The 19,732-nt window shown below is 34.9% G+C and overlaps 1 protein-coding gene across 7 annotated transcripts in view; it reads left to right on the forward strand.

The window, feature by feature from the left end:
• Nucleotides 1-19,732, forward strand: part of ATRNL1 (attractin like 1) — a 625,874-nt gene that overhangs the window by 266,444 nt on the left and 339,698 nt on the right. Inside the window, exon 27 of one of the 7 annotated variants that reach the window (XM_019660098.1) lies at nt 3,684-7,283. The exons of 5 other annotated variants lie outside the window; for them this stretch is intronic. In XM_019660098.1, coding sequence (XP_019515643.1) covers nt 3,684-3,719 — 36 coding nt within the window. In that variant the 3' untranslated portion in view covers nt 3,720-7,283. Of the gene's footprint in view, nt 1-3,683; nt 7,284-17,549; nt 17,612-19,732 lie in introns of those variants that run through there. One more of the 7 variants, XM_019660099.1, reaches the window with a different exon arrangement.

Below are 19,732 nucleotides of genomic sequence, written 5' to 3' on the forward strand. Positions count from 1 at the left end.
CCATGACAGCATACTCTTACCACTAAGAATACTTATTTTATACTTAGTGAAAGGGCTCTTACAGAATTTCTTAGATATAGATTTTATAATATATCATTCGCATATATGTGCTGAAAGGAAAGTAGAAGCAAAATAAATTGATTAAGGTATTATTAAAACTTGTTCACATTCATAGTCCACCTCTTCATAAATCACTTTTTGACTCAGGTAAAAATGTTTTGTTTGCATCACACGGCATCATTGACTAGAGTAATCACGTTTGTGTCTGCAGGCGATGACAACTATATCATAACTGCCATCTGGCCAGCAGTGGTTTTATAATTTCATTGATTGTAAGACACATCAGGTTTCAGAGATATCAAAATATGAAAATAAAATTTAGATCAATAAAATATGAGGTAGCACCTACTTTATAAGGTTTTTTAGTACTAAATGAGTTCATGCATGCTAAGTGCTCACGCCACTGCCTTTTACTTACCAGACTTCCATAGTTATAGCTGTTATTGTTGGTAATATGTAATATAAAGAACAATTCATTCTGCATTAATAGTAGTAACAGCAACTCTTGTATGTATTGGATTCTTCTCCTCCATATTGACTTGGATACAAAGCTTCTCAATCCAGTAGACCCTTAGAATCACCTGTAAATCTCTACAATATACGTGTTTATATGTCCCTGAGTGCCACTTCACTGTTCTACCCCCACTAGACCTATAAGTCAGAATTTCGTCCAGGCTCAGCTTGATGTGTTGATTTTTAAAGCCCACAGTTGGTTCTAATATGCACCATTGGCATGGAAACTCGGCTTTGGCTTTTACTCTTAGATGGAAAGCCATCGAAGGATTTTCAACAGAGGAATTAAGTGATTTGAGTTAAAAGGATCTGATTTCAAACCGATAATTCTACTGTTGTGTTGAGAATGGACCACAGATAGACAACTAGACAAGTAAGGGGGTTACTGCCATGCCTGGTGAGAGATGCTGATGGCTTAGAGTAAGAGGCAGCAGTGGGCATGGCACCAAGGGCAGGATTATGGATAGGATATGAAGACATGATATGAATAACAGGATTAGATGGATGGGGAGGTGTGCAAAAGAATGAAACCAAGCATGGCTTTGAGGTTTCACCTTAGCAACTTGTAAAGATAAAGTTGCCATCAGCTGAGGTGGAGGTGATTGCAAGTAAAATTGCTTTAAGGATAGGAGTTCAATTTTTACATGTTATGTTTGAGAAATCTATTAGACTTCCAATTAGACAAGCCAAGGAGGCAGGAGCTGGCTCTGCCTTGAGAAAATGTACCTGATCAGGAGAGAAGTTTGGGAGCCTCCGTACAGGGATAACAGTTACAGCCATGGGACTGGATGATCCCACCAACAGAGGGGGCTTAGGCCCTGCGCCATTCAAATGTAATGTTATGTGCTGAATGTTTGTGTCCCCTCCTAAGTTCATATACTGAGGCCCTAAACCTCAGTGTGATGGTGTTAAGAGGTGAGGCCTTTGGGAGGTATTTAGGCTTAGATGAAGTTGGTGCCGTCATGATGGGATTAGTGCCCTTATAAGAGGAAGAGACCTACTAGTGCTTTTTCTCTGCTGGCACACAGAGAAGAGGTCACATGAGCACACAGAGAGGTGGTGGCTGTCTCAAAGCCAGGAAGCTGGCCCTCTCCAAGGACCAAATTGGCCAGTGCCTTGGACTTGGATTTCCCAGTCTCCAGAACTGTGAGAAATACGTGACTCCTGTGTAAGCCACCTGGTCTGCTGCATTTTGTTATAGCAGCCTGAGCTGACCAAGACACTTGAGTTCAGAGGGAAGACAATCAGCAAAGAATTCTGTGAAGTTGGAGGAAATACTAAGTAAATGTGGTGGCTCCTAGAAGCTAAGGAAATACTATAAAAGAGGGTGGAGTTATAAACTATCTTCAAGGCTGCTGATGGCTAAAGTAAAATTATATCTGAAAATTGACCATTGGATTTAACCACTTGCAAATAATTGGTGACTCTGACGAGAGCAATTTTAATGGACTGATGGCAGCAAGAGCTCAATTGAAGTGTGATTAAGAGAGAATGGGAGATGATTTCTAGAATGGCAGCAAGAGGAGAGGCTCCACAGACCTTCAGTCATAGCAGAATTGTTCATAATAGCCCAAAAGTGGAAACATCCCGAATGTCCATCAGCAGATGAATGGACAAATAAAATGGGATATGTTTGTAAATGGAATAGCATTCTGTATTAAAAAGGAATGAAGTGCTGATGCATCCTAAACAATGGGTGAACCTTGACAACGTTAGGCAGAGTCAGAAAGTCAATTTCTGGTTGTCTTGGGCTGTGGGTGGCAGGTGGGTAGGAGGAGCGAGAAATGGAATGAGGAGTGATTGCTAATAGCTACAGAGTTTCTTTTTGAGGTGATGGAAATGTTCTAAAATTAGATTGTGGCGATTATTGCACAGCTCTGTGAATACATTAAATACCATTTAATTTACACTTTGTATGGGTGAATTCTATTACATGTGACTATCCCAATATAGCTATGAGGGGGTGGGGAGTGAAGGAGAGAGAGAATAGGTGCGCTTACATGGTGGCAAGTTTGTGAACTTAATTGTCTGACCCCATATGTACGAGAAGAGAACTTAATACACCAGGTATAGAGAACTCTTAAGAGGGTATTTGGTTCCATGGCGTCTTGCACCAGTACAGCATGTATACCCGACATTCTTGCCTTTTGTTGGGGGGAACTTACTTTAAATGCTTCAGTCTAAAACTAATCCTTCCATTTGTGCACTACATATAAGATTGTATAGATATGGCAGCCATATAGTTGATTGAGCTTAAACAAAACTGAAAAATGAAACATTTTAACTGGTTATTAGTTTTGGTGGCTCGTCATGTAAATGGAGTCTTAATATAGTACAGCATATCAAATACATTACAACTCATCCTGGGAGTCTGATGTAACTGTTTCCCATTTACAGTCATTTATGTGGGTCAAAATAGAAAGAGAAAATAGAAGTTTAAAAGGGAAAGCCATTTTTGTTTTATTTAAATCTACTAGATGTTCTCTATCTGACATCTAAATATCCGGTTAGTAAAACGAAATTTTCCTTTATCTAATTTTGCACTGCTGTTGCTAAAACAATATCTTTGTCAAAGCCATGGTGTATGATCTGTTGTGGAATGATAGAAATAGAATTGCTGTGAATCGTATTAACATACAGGATCTGACACATGAAAAGTTGAGTGTATACATGATAATGTTACCAGAACTCCATACTAACATCATTCATAGTTTGTAAATTGTTTAACATACAGAATTGCCCCATTTAAAGAACGTGCCATTACTTTTACCTCTGTGTTTGAGCACCCCTCTCCTTAACCCCACAGCCCCTACACTGTACATTTTTTTCCTTTGCTAGCTGAATACTGTTAACATTTGTAGAGACATTTAAACCTAATACAGAACTGAGCAGTATGTATAATTTTATGAGCTAAAATGTCTTCTCTTTGTGAGCTTTTAAAATATATTCTACGGGTTCTAATTCGAAAGAAAACACTGCTTCCAGCAAAATGATTTTATTATGACTTGAACATCGTTATTATAATGCATTCCTTATTAATTTCCCAAAGATTAGTTTAGTCATCTAACAGTGTAATTCTCTTAATCACTTACTTTGTATTTTTATTTCAGAATAAAAGTGCTGTTACCATAATATCAGCATCCTGAAGAATTGGCTTTCTCAGTAATTCAACTATATTATAAGGAACATTAAATATGTAAGAAATTGAAACACCCAGATATTGTGCACCCTCCATCACTAGTAGTGGTTCAGTATAATAGGGATTCTGAACCAAAGAGGACATTTCAAAATAGCATAATTTGGCAGAGTCTACTCCGGCTGATGTTGATATTCTCTTTAGAGAAGAAATTCTACTTTCTCATCCCCAAGGATCTCAGCTGTTCTGAAAGTACCGTAATGCTCAGTTGACATTTGACATGTACTGTCACGATCTAGAAATTACCTGGTATTCTTGCTACATAGTACATTGTATTTATGTATTTTAAATTCTTTTGATAGCAGCATAATTATGGTCTAATTTGGTTTATTGTCATTCACTGAAATGATTCACATACTTTCATCGTAATATTGAGGTAAACCATTAGAGTGTATTGAATGAATATGGTATTAGATCCATTCATAAATCTAATATTGAAAATGTTAGCTATTTTAGCATATTAATTATTTTGATCTGAAATCCACTGTTATATTATAACCAATACTTTGAACAAGGGCAGGCAATCAAAGCATCATTCTTTATTCCCATAGCCCATTCAAACTCATTTTGTGTGGCCAGTTTTTTCTTGTTCCTTGAGTAGCTGGGGGCAGGCATGATTTTTTTTCCTCCCTTTTTTGTAGACACGTTTTCCATATTCCATGGTAATCTGATATCATAAAACTTTATTCTAGTAGTGGAAGAGATTTTTCAGTCACCCTCTCTATTAAAAATAAACGGGCAGATTGCTATGAAATCTAGCCGATTTTTGTTCCTTTTACTTGTTTGCATTTTGTTTTACTATCTATTTTTAATAGGTGATATATCTGTTTCAATATTGAAAATGTGCACCCCATTCCCTAGTTTCTCAGTTTTCTCTTCCCCAGAGCCAGTCAGTGTTATCAGCTTCTTCTGTGTGTGTGCGCGCGCGCGTTCTTTGGAAGTTAATTTTATGCACACACAAGTAAATGTGAACATACATTCTTTTTTCCACGTTATTTACTTTAATTACAGCATACTATGCTACCTGTTTGGCATATTGTAGCATTTATTTTTTAAATGCTAATAAATTTTTGCAATTGTAAGTGATTACTATCTTAAAAGAAATATTTCATATTAATGAGAAGCCAAATGTATAAACTAATATTTTCACGAAATATCATTTTGACCATTTGTTATATATTTTTTTCTCTTTACTATTTATTACCACAGAAGAGACATGCACTTAGAATATTCTTTCAAAGAGATTTTCGTAAGAACTTTTGTAAGAATTCCAGGATACCATTCTAGCTATGTAATTCTGAGAAATAATTCTTAAAACCATACTGCACTGGAGTGCCTCTCACACACTCATGGCTCTCACTCAAGTTTATAATAATCATATAAGGAAAATTACTAAAATTTCAGTAAGAAATTTAAGGCACAGCAAGCTAAATTATAATCTTCGAGAATTAAATTAAAATATTGGCAAACTGCTGTAGACTATATTGTAAAAATCTGTGAACTGTGATGAAGAAATGGAAAATAATAATGAAATTTGGCTTCTCCTTTTTCCTTCATTTACATTGTAAAAATCAATATATATAAATAATGATTTTTTGTGTTGGTGTAGAAAGACTCTGTAATTGTATAGTTATCATGTCATGCAGTTAGTTATAAATTTGTAGCATATCATTGTGCTAAAGTATGTTGCAGACTCAGGGGACCCAGGTCTTGGCTTCCACGTAGCACATTTAGAGCAATATGTATTTCCTTACCTTGGCCCTAATTCCTTACAAGGAATTTGACTTATGGTGATTTTGAAATACAAACTCTCCATCCTCTAATAATTTAAAATACAATAACATCCAAATTTAAAATCTACATGTGGTCAGTATTTTCAAGTAAAATACATACGATAAATATCCAAAAGTCATCATTTATATTGGAAGTTTTCCTCATGACTCTTTATTATTAGTTATTGTTCTCTATCAATATTTTTCAAGTATTGTGAAAGTATATTTTTCTTAAAAATGCCAAGTTACTACTGTAGAATAGCATTAATTTCAATAAAATACTAGTTAGCAAGATTCCTCTTAGTGTATTTCTTTTAAGGCCTCTCACTAAAATATGAACTTCTTATTTCTTTTCATACATCCTAAAGTACTGACATCGTGAACTCTAGTAGGGTTTCTAATTGGAACATTAGCTTTGACTTTCAGAAACCGTACACGATTGTTTAAACAATTCTATGTAAGGCCGGCCCATAGTTTCCTCATCAAAATGAGAGAGGCTGGTTTGGTTCTGTATCACTGAATATAAAATATCTCAAATAGATGTGGACAATTTATTGCTTTCAGAATAGTTATTTGCCTAACAGATGAGCTAACATGAATTAAGCAGTAAATCGGTTTTGCTTCCTTTGGATAATTAGTAATTTACATATAACCTTTGGCTATTCTTTTATCTTAGAGTATTGATATAAGTGCATAAAATTGTTTTCTGTATAGAAAATGCTTTGAAATGCAAAATATAATTAAAATGCACTATTCTTTTAGGACAGTTGTGTTGCTAAGTGATACTATTGAGACTATTATGAATATTTGAGGAGCCTGAGGGGAGTGTGTAAGGAAGCTATGTTATAACCTCTATGGACTACCGTAGGTTATTTTATCAATCAGTTGAAACAAATGAAACTGCCAAAGTGCTTAGAGGATTGCCTTTTTTTTTTTTTTTACATATAGTGCATATAGAAATAATGCTATTATTACCATAGCATGCTACCTAGCCTATTTCATGTCAAGGTACACATTAAAATGCTGTTTGTAACATACAAACTTGGATAAGTAGGTAAGACTATGACTGCAGGAGTCCTGCCCGGGGGCCCTGACACGGATTCCCGGAGGCTGTCCAAGAAGTAAGGGCATCAATACATTTATAACCAATTGACTACACACTAGTTGCTGAACCATACTTCAATCACTGGCCCCTGAAATCCCATTGTGGAGAAGACATGGTAAATGGTGTGCCTGTCTGTCAGTTAGATCATGCAAAAAGTATTTGTCAACAACATCTTATTTGCTTACCACACATTGTTTAGTCACTACCCGATTTCCTTTTAAAACTTTGAAAAATTCATAGGCTTTTAAAGATTGAGTGGAGAATCTTGTGGTGACTGGAAATTTATGTGGATAGATGATTATTGTCCCGAATTTTAATATCTTGAATCATAGTTTAGTAATCCTAACATTTTACAAATTAGAGTTAATGATGCTTTAGACTGCTAGCCCTTTTTTTCTTTAATATGTGCAGTAAAATGGACTACTGTGTTTTACTAATTCTTTGAGATGTATTGGGGTAATTTTTTTTCCATCTCATTTTGTTTTACAGATTTAATTCAAAATTAGGATTTGCTTAATTAAAGTTGTTTGTCATTAAAGTTTGATGGATTTATTTTATCAAGGAAAAATATATTAATTAAAAGTGTATCTCAGATGAATTGTTCAGGGATGTGGTACATGCCAACAACCTATTAAAGTATTCAGAATTGTTAAGATTCATTTCACTTCGATGTCTCTGTTGACAATTTTACTTGTTTAATTCAAAAGTATAATCATATACTGATTCAAACTCTGTGTTAAGGTGTAATTTCAGTTAATGCAAGAACATATTTTTTCCTTATTTTGTTAAGACTTAACTCATTTTTTACATTTTCTAATTAGCAAATTACTTGCTCATTAGTGAACAACTAGAAGGTTTTCTAATAACAGCAAGTTTAATTAGGATGGTGAAAACCAAATAAATTCTCCAGAAAGTGCTTGCAAGAAGAGTAATGCATAATAAGAAACAGTTATAATGCCTGTGATTCTTTTTTGTTTAACCTTTATAAAACCTCTATAGCCTTGCTACCTGATGAGTGAAATATTTGGTGGCAGCTTGCGTATTGTCATCCTTTGTCTCGTTGTTACTCTGCTTAATATGTCTTATTATTGCGTTTAGAATTACTTTTTATTTTTCTTAAGATAAATGTTTGTCGCATTTCAAATGAAGGTGACTTTGATGCTGAAAGCTGGCAGTTAATGATAAGAGTGGAATAACTTTTTATGAGTGTGGGTACATAGAAACACGTCTGGCAGAGGTTGTTGTCATACATAGTAAGTGGCCTGCACACTTTGTGCAGGCTGTTAAATCTTGGTAATATGAATGATTTCAGCTAGAGGGAAAAGGATATTATGATAAGTCCTTTCTTAAAGTTCACAAGAAAGGGAAAAAATTCTAATTGCTTCACCTTTTTATGCAAAAAATTTAATAATGAAAGTGAATTTAATAATCTGAATACTGGAGCATTAAACAAAATAAAGCATTGAAGATAGGGTATCTAATTACTAAAGTCATGTTCCAGCTTTTTGTTGTATTAAAGGTTTTAAATTCCAGCAACATCATTTTGTTAGCAATATTTTCAATTAGTACTGACCATAAAGACATATCGATCATGTCTACAGGGACTGAATATTACCCTAAATTTGTTGGCCAGAATTTAGACCCTAAATATGAAGCAAATTCCCAATATTTGCCCAAAACGCAGACTTTACCTTAGCAAGAATGTGATGTGGTGAGTAAAAAGCAAATGTACACTCTTTAGAACAATATTTTTAAATTGGTTTTGCAGTATGTTTTAATTTTAACTAAATTAAGTTTTAGGTAAAACATTTACATAGTTAAAAAATTAGAACAAAATAAAAATTTTCAAGTTGAGAATTTTCCCATTATAACCTTGTCCACCCTTTCACCCCCCTGCTCCTCTAGAGCGCTGTTTCTTGTTTGTCTCTCCAGGTTTTTTTTAATACAAATATCAACAAATGCAAATATGTAATCTTACTTCCCTCATTCCTTACACAAAAATAATATATTTTTCCATATTTCCTCAAACCCAAGATATCATTCAATGTAATGTACGTGTCTATGTATCACCAAGAAGGAAACAATGCTGACAATTAAACTGTGACATGACATTGATTATACACTACATCACAGTGTCAGCAATATTAAAATGTGAACAAATTCACATCTGAGAATGAGGAAATATGGTATGTTTCTTCTGCTACACGTCACTTTTGTCATTTACCAATGTAACCTCAATATCTTTGCATTGAAGACCTTTATATTTTTTTACAGGTACATGTTATTATCATAGTATGATTGTACCCTAGTTTATTTAGTCCCTATAAATAAACACTTGCTTCCTTTTCGGTTTTTGAAACTTTGTATATAGGCCATCTTTTATGTGTTGCGTGTACAACTATAATATAAATTCCAACTGGGGTTGCTGGCTTAATGGTAATCACATTTAAATTTTTATAGCTTTTACCAGAAGGTACAGTTTTATTGCTGTATTTCCTCACCAACTGCATGAAGAGTATGTTGTCAAACTTTGGGTTTTTGCCAATTGATAAGTGAGAAATGCTATTTCAGAGTGGTTCTAAATTTCACTTCTTAAGTAAGAGAAAGGTCAAGAATATTTTCCCATGTTTAGGGGCCCTTTTTCTTCCCGCGAACTGTAAATGTTCTTACTCTATTTTTTTCTGTTCACTTTTTAAAATTTACTTTTCAGTTATAGTTGACATACAGTATTGCTACAAATAGTGATTAGACATTTATATAATTTACGAAGTAATTGCCCCGATAATTCTAGTATCCATCTGACAGCATATGTAGTGATTAGTATATTATTGACTGTTATTACCTTTGCTGTCTTTTACATCCCCATGACTATTTTTACAACTGGCAATTTGTACTGCTTAATCCCTTTCACCTTTTTCGCCCATCCCCCCACTCCCTCCCATCCGGCAACCATCAGTTTGTGTTCTGTGTCTCTAAGTTTGTTTCTGTTTTGTTTGTACATTAATTTTTGTTCTTTTAGATTACTCATATGTTCTTTTAAATTACGCATTTTTCTTTCTTAGTCTGACTTATTGCACTTAGCATAATACACTCTAGGTCCATCCATGTTGTTTCAAATGGCAAGACTTCTTCCTTTTTATGGCTGAATAGTATTCCCTCATGTGTGTATGAGTATGAGTATATATATACATACTCATATATATATATATATATATATATATATATATATATATATATACACACACACACACATATATATACTTATATATATACACACACACATATATATTCATATATATATATTCATATGTATTCTATCCATTCATCCACTGATGGACTCTTAGGTGTTTCCATATCTTGGCAATTGTAAATAATGCTGTAATGGACAGAGGGTTGCATATATCCTTTTGAAGTAGTGTTTATGTTTTCTTGGATAAACACCCAGAAGTGGAATTGCTGGGTGGTACGTATGGCAATGTATCTTTAATTTTTTGAGGAACCCCGTACTGTTTTCCACAGCAGCTGTGGTATTTTACCATCCATCAACAGTGCAGAGGGTTCCTTTTTCTCCAGGTCCTCACCAGCACTTGTTGTTTTTCGGTATTTCGATGACAGCCATTCTGACATGTGCGAGGCGGTATTTCATTGTGGGTTTGATTTGAATTTCCCTGATATCAGTGATGCTGAGCATCTTTTCATCTGTCTGTTGGCCATCTGTATGTCCTCTTTGGAGAAATGTCTATTCAGGCCCTCTGCCCATTTTTCAATTGTATTGTTTGAGGTTTTTTTTGGTGTTAAGTTGTATGAGTTCCTTTTATATTTCGGATATTAACCCCTTGTCAGATGTATTTGAGAATATCTCCATCCATTCAGTAGGTTGTCTTTTTATTTTATTGATGGTTTCCTTTGCTGTGCAAAAATGTTTTCGTTTGATGTAGTCCCACTTGTTTATTTTTCTTTTGTTGCCTTTGCCTGAGGAGACATATCCACAAGGTATTGCTAAGACCGATATCAAAGAGTTTATTGACTATGTTTTCTTCTAGGAGTTTTATGGTTTCTGGTCTTAAATATAAGTCTTTCATCCATTTTGATTTTAGTTTTGTATGTGGTGTAGGAAAGTGGTCCCATTTTTTCTTTTTTTTTTTCATGTATCTTTCCAGTTTTCCTGTCACCATTTATTGAAGAGTCTTTTTACCCCTTTGTATTTGCTTGCCTTCTTTGTGAAGATTAATTGACCATATAAGTGAGTAGTTATTTCTGGGCTCTGTATTCTATTTCATTAATCTATATATCTGTTTTTATGCCAGTACCATACTGTTTTGATTATTGTAAATTTGTAGTACAGGTTGGTGTCAGGTAGTGTGATGTCTCCCACTTTGTTCTTTCTCAGGTTTCATTGGCTATTCAAGATCTTTTGTGATTCAGCATAAATTTTAGGATTAGTTCTATTTCTGAGAAAAATGCTTTTGATATTTCAAAGGGATTGCATTGAATCTATCTATCTATCTATCTATCTATTGCTTTAGGTAGTCAGGACATTTGAACAGTATTAATTCTTCTAATCCATGAGCATGGTCTATCCTTCCATATTTATTTGCATCCTCTTCAGTTTCTTTCTTCACTGTCTATTGTTTTCAGAATACATGTCTTTTCACCTCTCTGTTTAAGTTTATTTCTAGGTATTCTATGCTTTTGATGCAATTTTAAATGGCATTGTTTTCTTAATTTCTCCTTCTGGTCGTTCATTATTGGTGTATAGAAATGCAACTGATTTCTGTATATTGATTCTGTATCCTGCAACTTTACTGAATTCATTTACTAATTTTAATAGTTTTTTGGTGGACTCCTTGGGATTTTCTATGTACAGTATCATGTCATCTGAAAATGGTTTTACTTTTTCATTTCTGATTTGGATGCCTTTTATTTCTTTTCCTTGTCTGATTGCTGTGTCTAGGACTTCCAATACTATTGGGTTGTCGGAAAAGCCATGACACATTTTTGCAACGAAAAACAGAAAAAATAAGTCATGACTTTTCCAACAACCCAATATGTTGAATAAAAGTGATGATAGTGGGAACCTTGTCTTCTTGATCTTAGGGGAAAAACCTTCAGTTTTCACCATTGAATATGATATTAGCTATGGGTTTGTCATATGTGGCCTTTATATGTATGGTCATATATTAAAGTATGTTCCTTCTATACCCATTTTTTTGAGAGTTTTTATAAGAGATGTTGAATTTTGTCAAATGATTTCTCTGCATCTATTTAGACCATGTAATTTTTATCCTTCATTTTGTTATTGTAATATATCACGTTGATTGATTTACAGATGTTGAACCATCCTTGCATCCCTGCATAAATCCCACTTGGTCGTGGTGTGTAATCCTATTCATGTATTGTTGAATCCGGTTTGCTAATATTTTCTTGAGAAGTTTGGCATCTATGTTCATCAAGGATATTGGCTTGTAATTTTATTTTTTGTAATGTCTTTGTTTGGTTTTGTTATCAGGGTAATGCTGGGTTTGCAGAATGAGTTTGGAAGCCTTCCTTCCAATTAAATTTTTTGAAATAATTTAAGAAGTATAGGTATTGATTTTTCTTCAAGTGCGTGGTAGAATTCACCTGTGAAACCATCTGGTCCTGATCTTTTATTCATTGGGAGTTTTTTGATTCCTGCTTTAATTCAGATTTTTCTTAATTGATTTATGAATGCAGATTTCCAGTAACCCCAAAAACTCCTTGATAGCCAGGTAGAGTTTGCTGAACTCTGTTCTTGACAAACAATTTTTTTATTAATGGGGTTTAGGACAAAACTTTTCATATCTCTCCTCCTTGTTTATTCATTTCAGACATAGCCTCTTTTCTTTGTAAACACTTAGAAGCATGTTTTAATTAAAATTGCTAAATAAGCATATGTAAGTCATTTTGAAATGACTGTAACTTGTGGAAACTTTTTGAGATAATCTTTCAAAACAATATACTTCTATCCTAGTTTAGGTCTGACTCTTAATTTTAAAGAGACTAATTCAGTGTAACTCATAGATATCATTTAAAAATAGAGTTGTAATAAACATTGCTGCTTTTTTCTTTGACATGTTAGACTCATGATTTTGATGGAAAGTGTTTAGATACTCTTAATCTCAAGAATTTATAAATTATACTATTTTAAAACATCAGATTTCAGAAAGTGATTTAGGTGGAGCATAAAACATATTCATCTTTTCCCAGTTAATGTTGACTCTTAGAAAATGTATATTGTTAATGGGCTATCCACTTTCAAGTCTTTTTGTTTACTAAGCTGGAACAGAGACCCGAGCAATTATGTGTGTAGTAAAACCGTTAAAACAGAATGCTTTGCATTAAAGAATGTTCATGTTCATTTGCAGTGAGGCAGAGAATCATGTCAGAATTTTGCCCTAACTAGGACTAAGTTGAGATGCAAACTCTGTGTTCATTCTTGCGTTTATTGTTATCTGAATGTCTAAAGGTTTAAAGCTGTTGACATCTGGAGTGTTTTTCAATGTTTTATAATGTGTTTTACTGTCTTTTCATTGTTGATCACATAGCCATTTCCCGTTCCTGCTAGTGTTTTACAAGTGTTGGAAGCCTTTTTTCTCTCTGCATGTTAATGACATCTACTTGCCACAACTGTATTTTTGCAAACATCCTAGGTATGGAATTCAGGTAGACTTAAAGCAACTCCAAGTGATTTGCTTCCATTTCTCTCGCTTTCCATGTACAGCAGTTTTCAGATGATGAGCCCATTAATACTGAGTGCAAAAGAAGTTGTGGCTCCATGCCAGCTCATAGTAAGTTGAACAGCAGTGATTGTGCGAAATGGCAAGCCGGATAAGAAACATAAGGAAAAATGCATATCTCTGTGAGCTGTGATGGTTTTCATTGGGAAAGTAAATAATTTAGGGTTAAATGAGGCCATGACTGTAGCATAACATATTAAAATATCCTTATAGATTATTAGCATGTGTATGATCTATAAAGCATAAGCTAAATTCTGCCAATAACATCAAAGAATTGTGTGCAGTGATAATTAGTTATATGAAGCCAGAGAAATGTTTAAATGCTCTATTTAAAATCAATTACTCTTTCAGCAATAATCTTGGGCAGAAAGCCTTTATCTTTCAAAAGGGCTACCTATATTAGTATGAGAATTATCATATTTATCCAGAGTCTTTTATCATTATATCCTTGCTTTGTCATTGGATTCTCATTTGCTTAATGAAGAAAGCACAGTGAATTGTCATAGGGGCTATATTTCAATATCTGGCTCTTTGACAGTAATTGTGGCAGAGCACCAGAGCTCACACAGCTGGTCTTAAATTCTCACTGTATAAATGCTATAAAAAAATGAAGTGTTTTTGGTCTTCTTTATTATTTGAGTGTTTAGGATAAGGTATTTCCTGGGCCTGGGTTATCTATACATACCTGTGGCTTTTGGGCAGTATTTTCAAACAAAGATTTAACAACTGTCATCAGTTTTGATTTTAACTTTGATTGACATTGTTTTGAATTAAATTTGTTTATGTAACACATAATGTTTTTCAAAGTCTTTTGAATCAAAAATGTCAGAGTGGATGTCGATGAGAGATGAGGCTGTTAACCTTCAAGTAGAAAAGTCAGGAGTCCATGGTCAGTAATCGTCTTATCAGACAACTCCATTTGGCAGTAGGCCACACAGCCCATGCTGCTGTTTATCATTTTCTGTGTGAAACTAAATTATAGCTGACACAGCTTGGTGTTGATTTTCTGTAAAAGAAAATCTCTAATATAGCAGGTTACTTTAGCTATGAAATTCCCAGTATAGAATATACTGTAGCAAAATGAATGAATTCATTGTTGTGCTGGTTAAATTGAAAGTATTGACTCCACCAGCTTTGAGAATAAATCTGAATTGCATCGAGCCTGATTGATAAATGACTACAATTATTTACTGCCATAGACAGAAATAATTAGAAAGGTCTAAGTGCTTCTTGCAAACAGAGCTACAGAAACTAATTTTACATGAATGTGTATCCTAACAAGATTAGCGGGCTGATTTTGGCATACGGATTGTACTTTGTTCATCATGTCCAACAGGCTTGGATCTGCAGTGTCACCCTATTTTTATCATGGCCTTACGTTCTTTGTGTCATTAACCTTTAATTGCCTAATTATTGTTTCCTTTGGTAGATATTTAATATGTTCTTGCTTGTGCTTTCCATTATTTATGTTATAAATTCATTGCCTGTACAATAAGAAAGTAAATAGAAACAGAAAATGTACTCCTCCTACCAAATGGGAAAGGGAGAAGAGGAATAATTACAAACAATAATAAAATCTACTCCGGACCGTTTTCTCACCCATAGGAGCTTCATTTCCTGTTGTACATTAACATACACTCACTGCTCAGCTCCCTCCTGCAGGAATTATCTCAAAGGCCTCATCTAATTATTTAATAGCTTTGAAGCACAAATGCCAGCTATCTAGCTGCCTCTCCCTCCACATTCAGCATTCAGTGGTGAGCTGGGACCGGACAGCCGTAATAAATGCTTCCACTGGAAAGGGAACCGACGGGAGGCATACCGAGTCCCTGGACATAGCAGCTCTGAACGCCTGTCTGTCAAGTGTTTTCCTGCCCCTTTCCCTGTTGTAGGAACCTTCGCTTAGGTTTCCGAAAGCAGCTCCCAGTCTGTTGTTCGTGGCTCTTGCCTCTGCCCTCTGGGAAAGCCTTCTGTTGCCATTTTCTTGCCTGGTCAGCTCTAAAGGGCATTGCAGAGTCTGCTTTGTATGGAATCTTAGTGTTGAGTCTGAAACTATGAAGGGTTTGATACGTTACTATACTTGCACTACATCCATGTGTATCTCCATTAATATATGTATTCTACACACACATACGTATCCCAGGGGTGCCAAAAAATGTATACAAGTGGACACTTTGGTCAGCGTTGCTCAAGCAGTCGTTCACCATAATCAGAAGTGTCTGGACGCTGATGGGAACCACTTTGAGACCTCTTGTCATTGCAGAAGTCAAACGTGACCTGTATTCATCTTCTGTTATCGGTATATATCGAGTATTACAATTTGAATACAGTTTTCCTTCCTTAAAATGTGTATACATTTTTTTGGCACCCTCCTGTATATATGTACACACGCACACATACATATATTAAGAGAATCTTGAGAACTCTGGTTCAGAGACAGACTGCTTGCTCACACAGCAGCTTGTGTCACTTCCCTATGCCTCATATTCCCACAGGGTGGCACAGTGTCCACCACATATATTCTGCACATGCAATCTTGGAGCTTCTGCAGTGCAGCTGGCACATGTGCCTTTTTGCTCTGGATGTGGAGATATGGAGGGAGGGATCTTTGCTCTGGAATGTAAACAGTTATCTCCAGAGGAGATGTCCCTAAATCTTCGTGGAGATCCCCGTCTTTAACTTCCAAGACTTGTTTGCTATTTAATCATCCTTTAACCAAGGTTGCCAGTAGTTTTTTTTTTTTTAAGAAAGCCTTGATTGTGCATAAGCATGGAACATTGTCCCCTGATACTGAGAAGTTTTCTCAGCCTGTCTCCTGCCTGGAAGGTTGGGGTCCAAAGATAGTCCTTTTTATAATAATGACTTTCTTTAAATATAACTCATATACTATATACTTCATATACTATATATTGTATAACCCACCTAAAGTGTACCATTCAGTGGCCTTTATTCACAAAATTGTACAACTGTCCCCACAATTTTAAAACGTGTATCACCCCCAAAGAAACCCCATATCCATTAGCACTCGTGCCCCATTTTCTCCCACTCCCTTCTCCCTCCAAGCCCTTGGCAGTCACTTGTAGTGTTTTGTCTCTATGGATTTACTTACCTGTTGTGGACATTTCATATAAATGAAATCACACCATATGTGCTCCTTCATGGCTGGTGCCTTTCACTTAGCACAGTACTGTCAACATGCATCCATGTTGTAGCATGTGCCAGTACTTCATCCTATTTAGGGTTGAGTAATGTGAAATACGGTCTTTCTATTTCTTCAGCAGTCATAGTCTCTTTTCACCTGGATGGTGGCACTTTCGACAGCACAGTGACCTCAGAGGTATAGTTGTTTATGTTGTCGCTACTGTCTGTTTAGTTGGTTACAGTCAGCCACACAAGCCTACTCACAATTCTGTGCAGGAAATGCCAGTGTCTGAAATCCATCTCTCCCCCCCCTCCCCCTCCCTCTCTCTCTCTGCCTATCTAATTGCAGGTGCTTTTTGCTTATCAGGCTTCTTTAGTATCATATTTTTTATCTATCTTTTTATGATACTTTCTCCATATGAATGAATTTGCTGGGGACAACTTAATTCACCCACAGACTTGAACAGAAGACGTGGAAGTCACTGAATTTCTGACCTCTCTGTTTTCTCTTTCATCTCTTCCTCAAAACAAGACACTTTTATGAGCTCACTTCTTTATTATATTAGCTTATCAGTTTTAGCCATAATGACTAGTTCACGTCAGTACTGTTGTCCTTTGAGAGCTGGCTGTCCACAAGCACATGGTGATGATACATTAAACAGGTCGTTACGCATTCAAAGGTTATAGGTTCAGGAACCATTTGGACACGGCGTAACAGGGGTTGCCTTTTTCCAGTCTCCAGTTATACTGACCTCTTATTTATCTCCTAGCCTTGAAGCCATTGCTATGTAGTTTAGCTTAAGGTAACAGCACCCAGCTTCCAGGCACCATTTTGTTTGTTTTGTAATCAGCTTTTCTTGTAGTAACAACCCCCTAATTGTTCTAGCTAACAAAAGCCACTATGTTATATGATGGCTGGGACAGTTAGTCGTGGCCCTGCTCCTTGTAGCAGATTGAGTCTGAGTCTGTTCCACATTTTTTTCATCCTAAAATCTTGATTCTAGGTGCAGCCTCCTATGTGAGAGGATATGCTCTTCTGGTAGAGGGTAACAACAGATTTAATAACAGTCAAGCCAAACCTTGGATTCTATTTAAAACTCTGTCAGGACATGGCATACAAGGTCGGACAATTAAGTTCGCAAACACATCCTAGAAAAAGTGCTACATTCCTCATTGCTGAATATCACTATGGTCACCTTTGAAGTACTCCCCTTGGTAAGCTATGCACCGATGCCAGCGCCTAGTCCACCCTTCAAAGCAATTTTGGAACTCTTTCTGGAATGATCATCAGAGCTGTTGTCCTATTACCCTTCATGTCCTGAATATCATAAAAATGTCTTCCTTTCAATATTTCCTTTATCTTCGGGTAAAGAAAGAAGTCATCGGGGGCCAGATCAGGTGAGTAGGGAGGGTGTTCCAATACAGTTATTTGTTTACTGACTAAAACCTCCCTCACAGACAGTGCCGTGTGAGCTGGTGCATTGTCGTGATGCAAGAGCCATGAATTGTTGGCAAAAAGTTCAGGTCGTCTTAACTTTTTCACACAGCCTTTTCAGCACTTCCAAATAGTAAACTTGGTTAACCGTTTGTCCAGTTGGTACAAATTCATAGTGAATAATCCCTCTGATAGCAAATAAAGGTTAGCAACATCATTGCAACAAGCTCACAAATTTAGTTGTCAGACCTCGTATATCATGTCTCCACATATTTCATTGACCAAAGCAGGTAACATGATCAAGCCCAAAATCAACAGAATGGGAAGAATACAGGTAGGGCACATGAGAGGAGTATTTGTGATCAATAATTCTATCTTCTATATTAGAAAACATGATTCTTTTTCCTTTGTATAAATGAGCAACTCAGTTTTTTTAAGAAAATGAATAAAATGATCAGTATCTAAACAGCTATTTCAGAATATTCTATGTGAGTTACAACTACATTTGATAGTCTTACAAGAAAAATAATTCCTTTTCTATCATGTAATTAAAGATTTATTTCATGTGAGCTGATATATTGACAATGAAACACTGAAAATAACTGGATTAATGGGAATATTTAAAATCAATATCCTTGAAATTTATTTAGCTTCTGAATCAAATACAGTATGATTTTGTTTTAGAAAGTAGTTTGTCTGAGGTCCATTAAGAAACATGAGCTCATTTGGTATATTAGACTATTACAAATATTTGAATATGTGCCAGTCCATAAATTTTATTGAGCTAAGAGTTTGGTTTGGGGACACATAAATGATCTAAATTTCATTTTATTTCCAGAGAGCACCTCAGAAAATCAAGTGACTCTAAATCTTTGATTTTAACATATTACTAACAGGTTTATTTTTTTAATCAAAATAATATCATAAACATTTCCACCATATCTATTTTAATGATAGAGTTTTAACAATTATATTTAACATTTACATTGCAACAAAATTGGTGTCAACACTTCCTTGCAATCATCTGATGTTGTTAAATGGGTAATTTCGTCTTATAAAATAAAAATTTTACTCATACTTATCTTGTTTTATAATAAAGATTTAATTACCTTACCTTTTTCCCAGGTAGTATGTGATATTATATATGTATAACATGGGTGTGTGTGTGTCTGTGTGAGTTTGTGTGTATATGTGTATATATATTACTATGAGTGATTTATAATTCCCCCTAAAAGAGGAAGAAACACCCCATTGTTGACACCTGAAAACAATAAATGCATCAAGATTCTAAATACTATTATATATCTACATACATATTACTTTATATATAAATATATATGTATCATATTTGAATTATATATTATAAATAAAATAGTACCTATATTTCATATTCTCTCTTAAATATCACATATTATAAAATTGATATGTTACAATTATTATTTACTTAATTTTAAGCTACATTTTAGGGCCTTTTCATTTTTCCTCAGGAAATTTCACCTTTGCTTCATAAATTTGCTTAAGGAATCTGAAAATTTGTGTTAGAGAAAGAGGCTTAGGTAGTATGAATCTGATGGGTCTTAACTCTTTCACTGTGTAATTGAGTTCAAGATTTTTTTTCCAAAAAATGTCAAAAATTCACTAAAAATAAAAAGTTGATATTTTGACTATTTTGTGCATTTAATTACATTTTGAGGTGCTTTGTACATAAATGACATTTTTTTTTTATTGTTAGTTTCAGGTGTACAGAACAAT

This window comes from Hipposideros armiger, unplaced genomic scaffold, assembly GCF_001890085.2.
Source record: "Hipposideros armiger isolate ML-2016 unplaced genomic scaffold, ASM189008v1 scaffold_311, whole genome shotgun sequence".
NCBI classification, from domain to species: domain Eukaryota; kingdom Metazoa; phylum Chordata; class Mammalia; order Chiroptera; family Hipposideridae; genus Hipposideros; species Hipposideros armiger.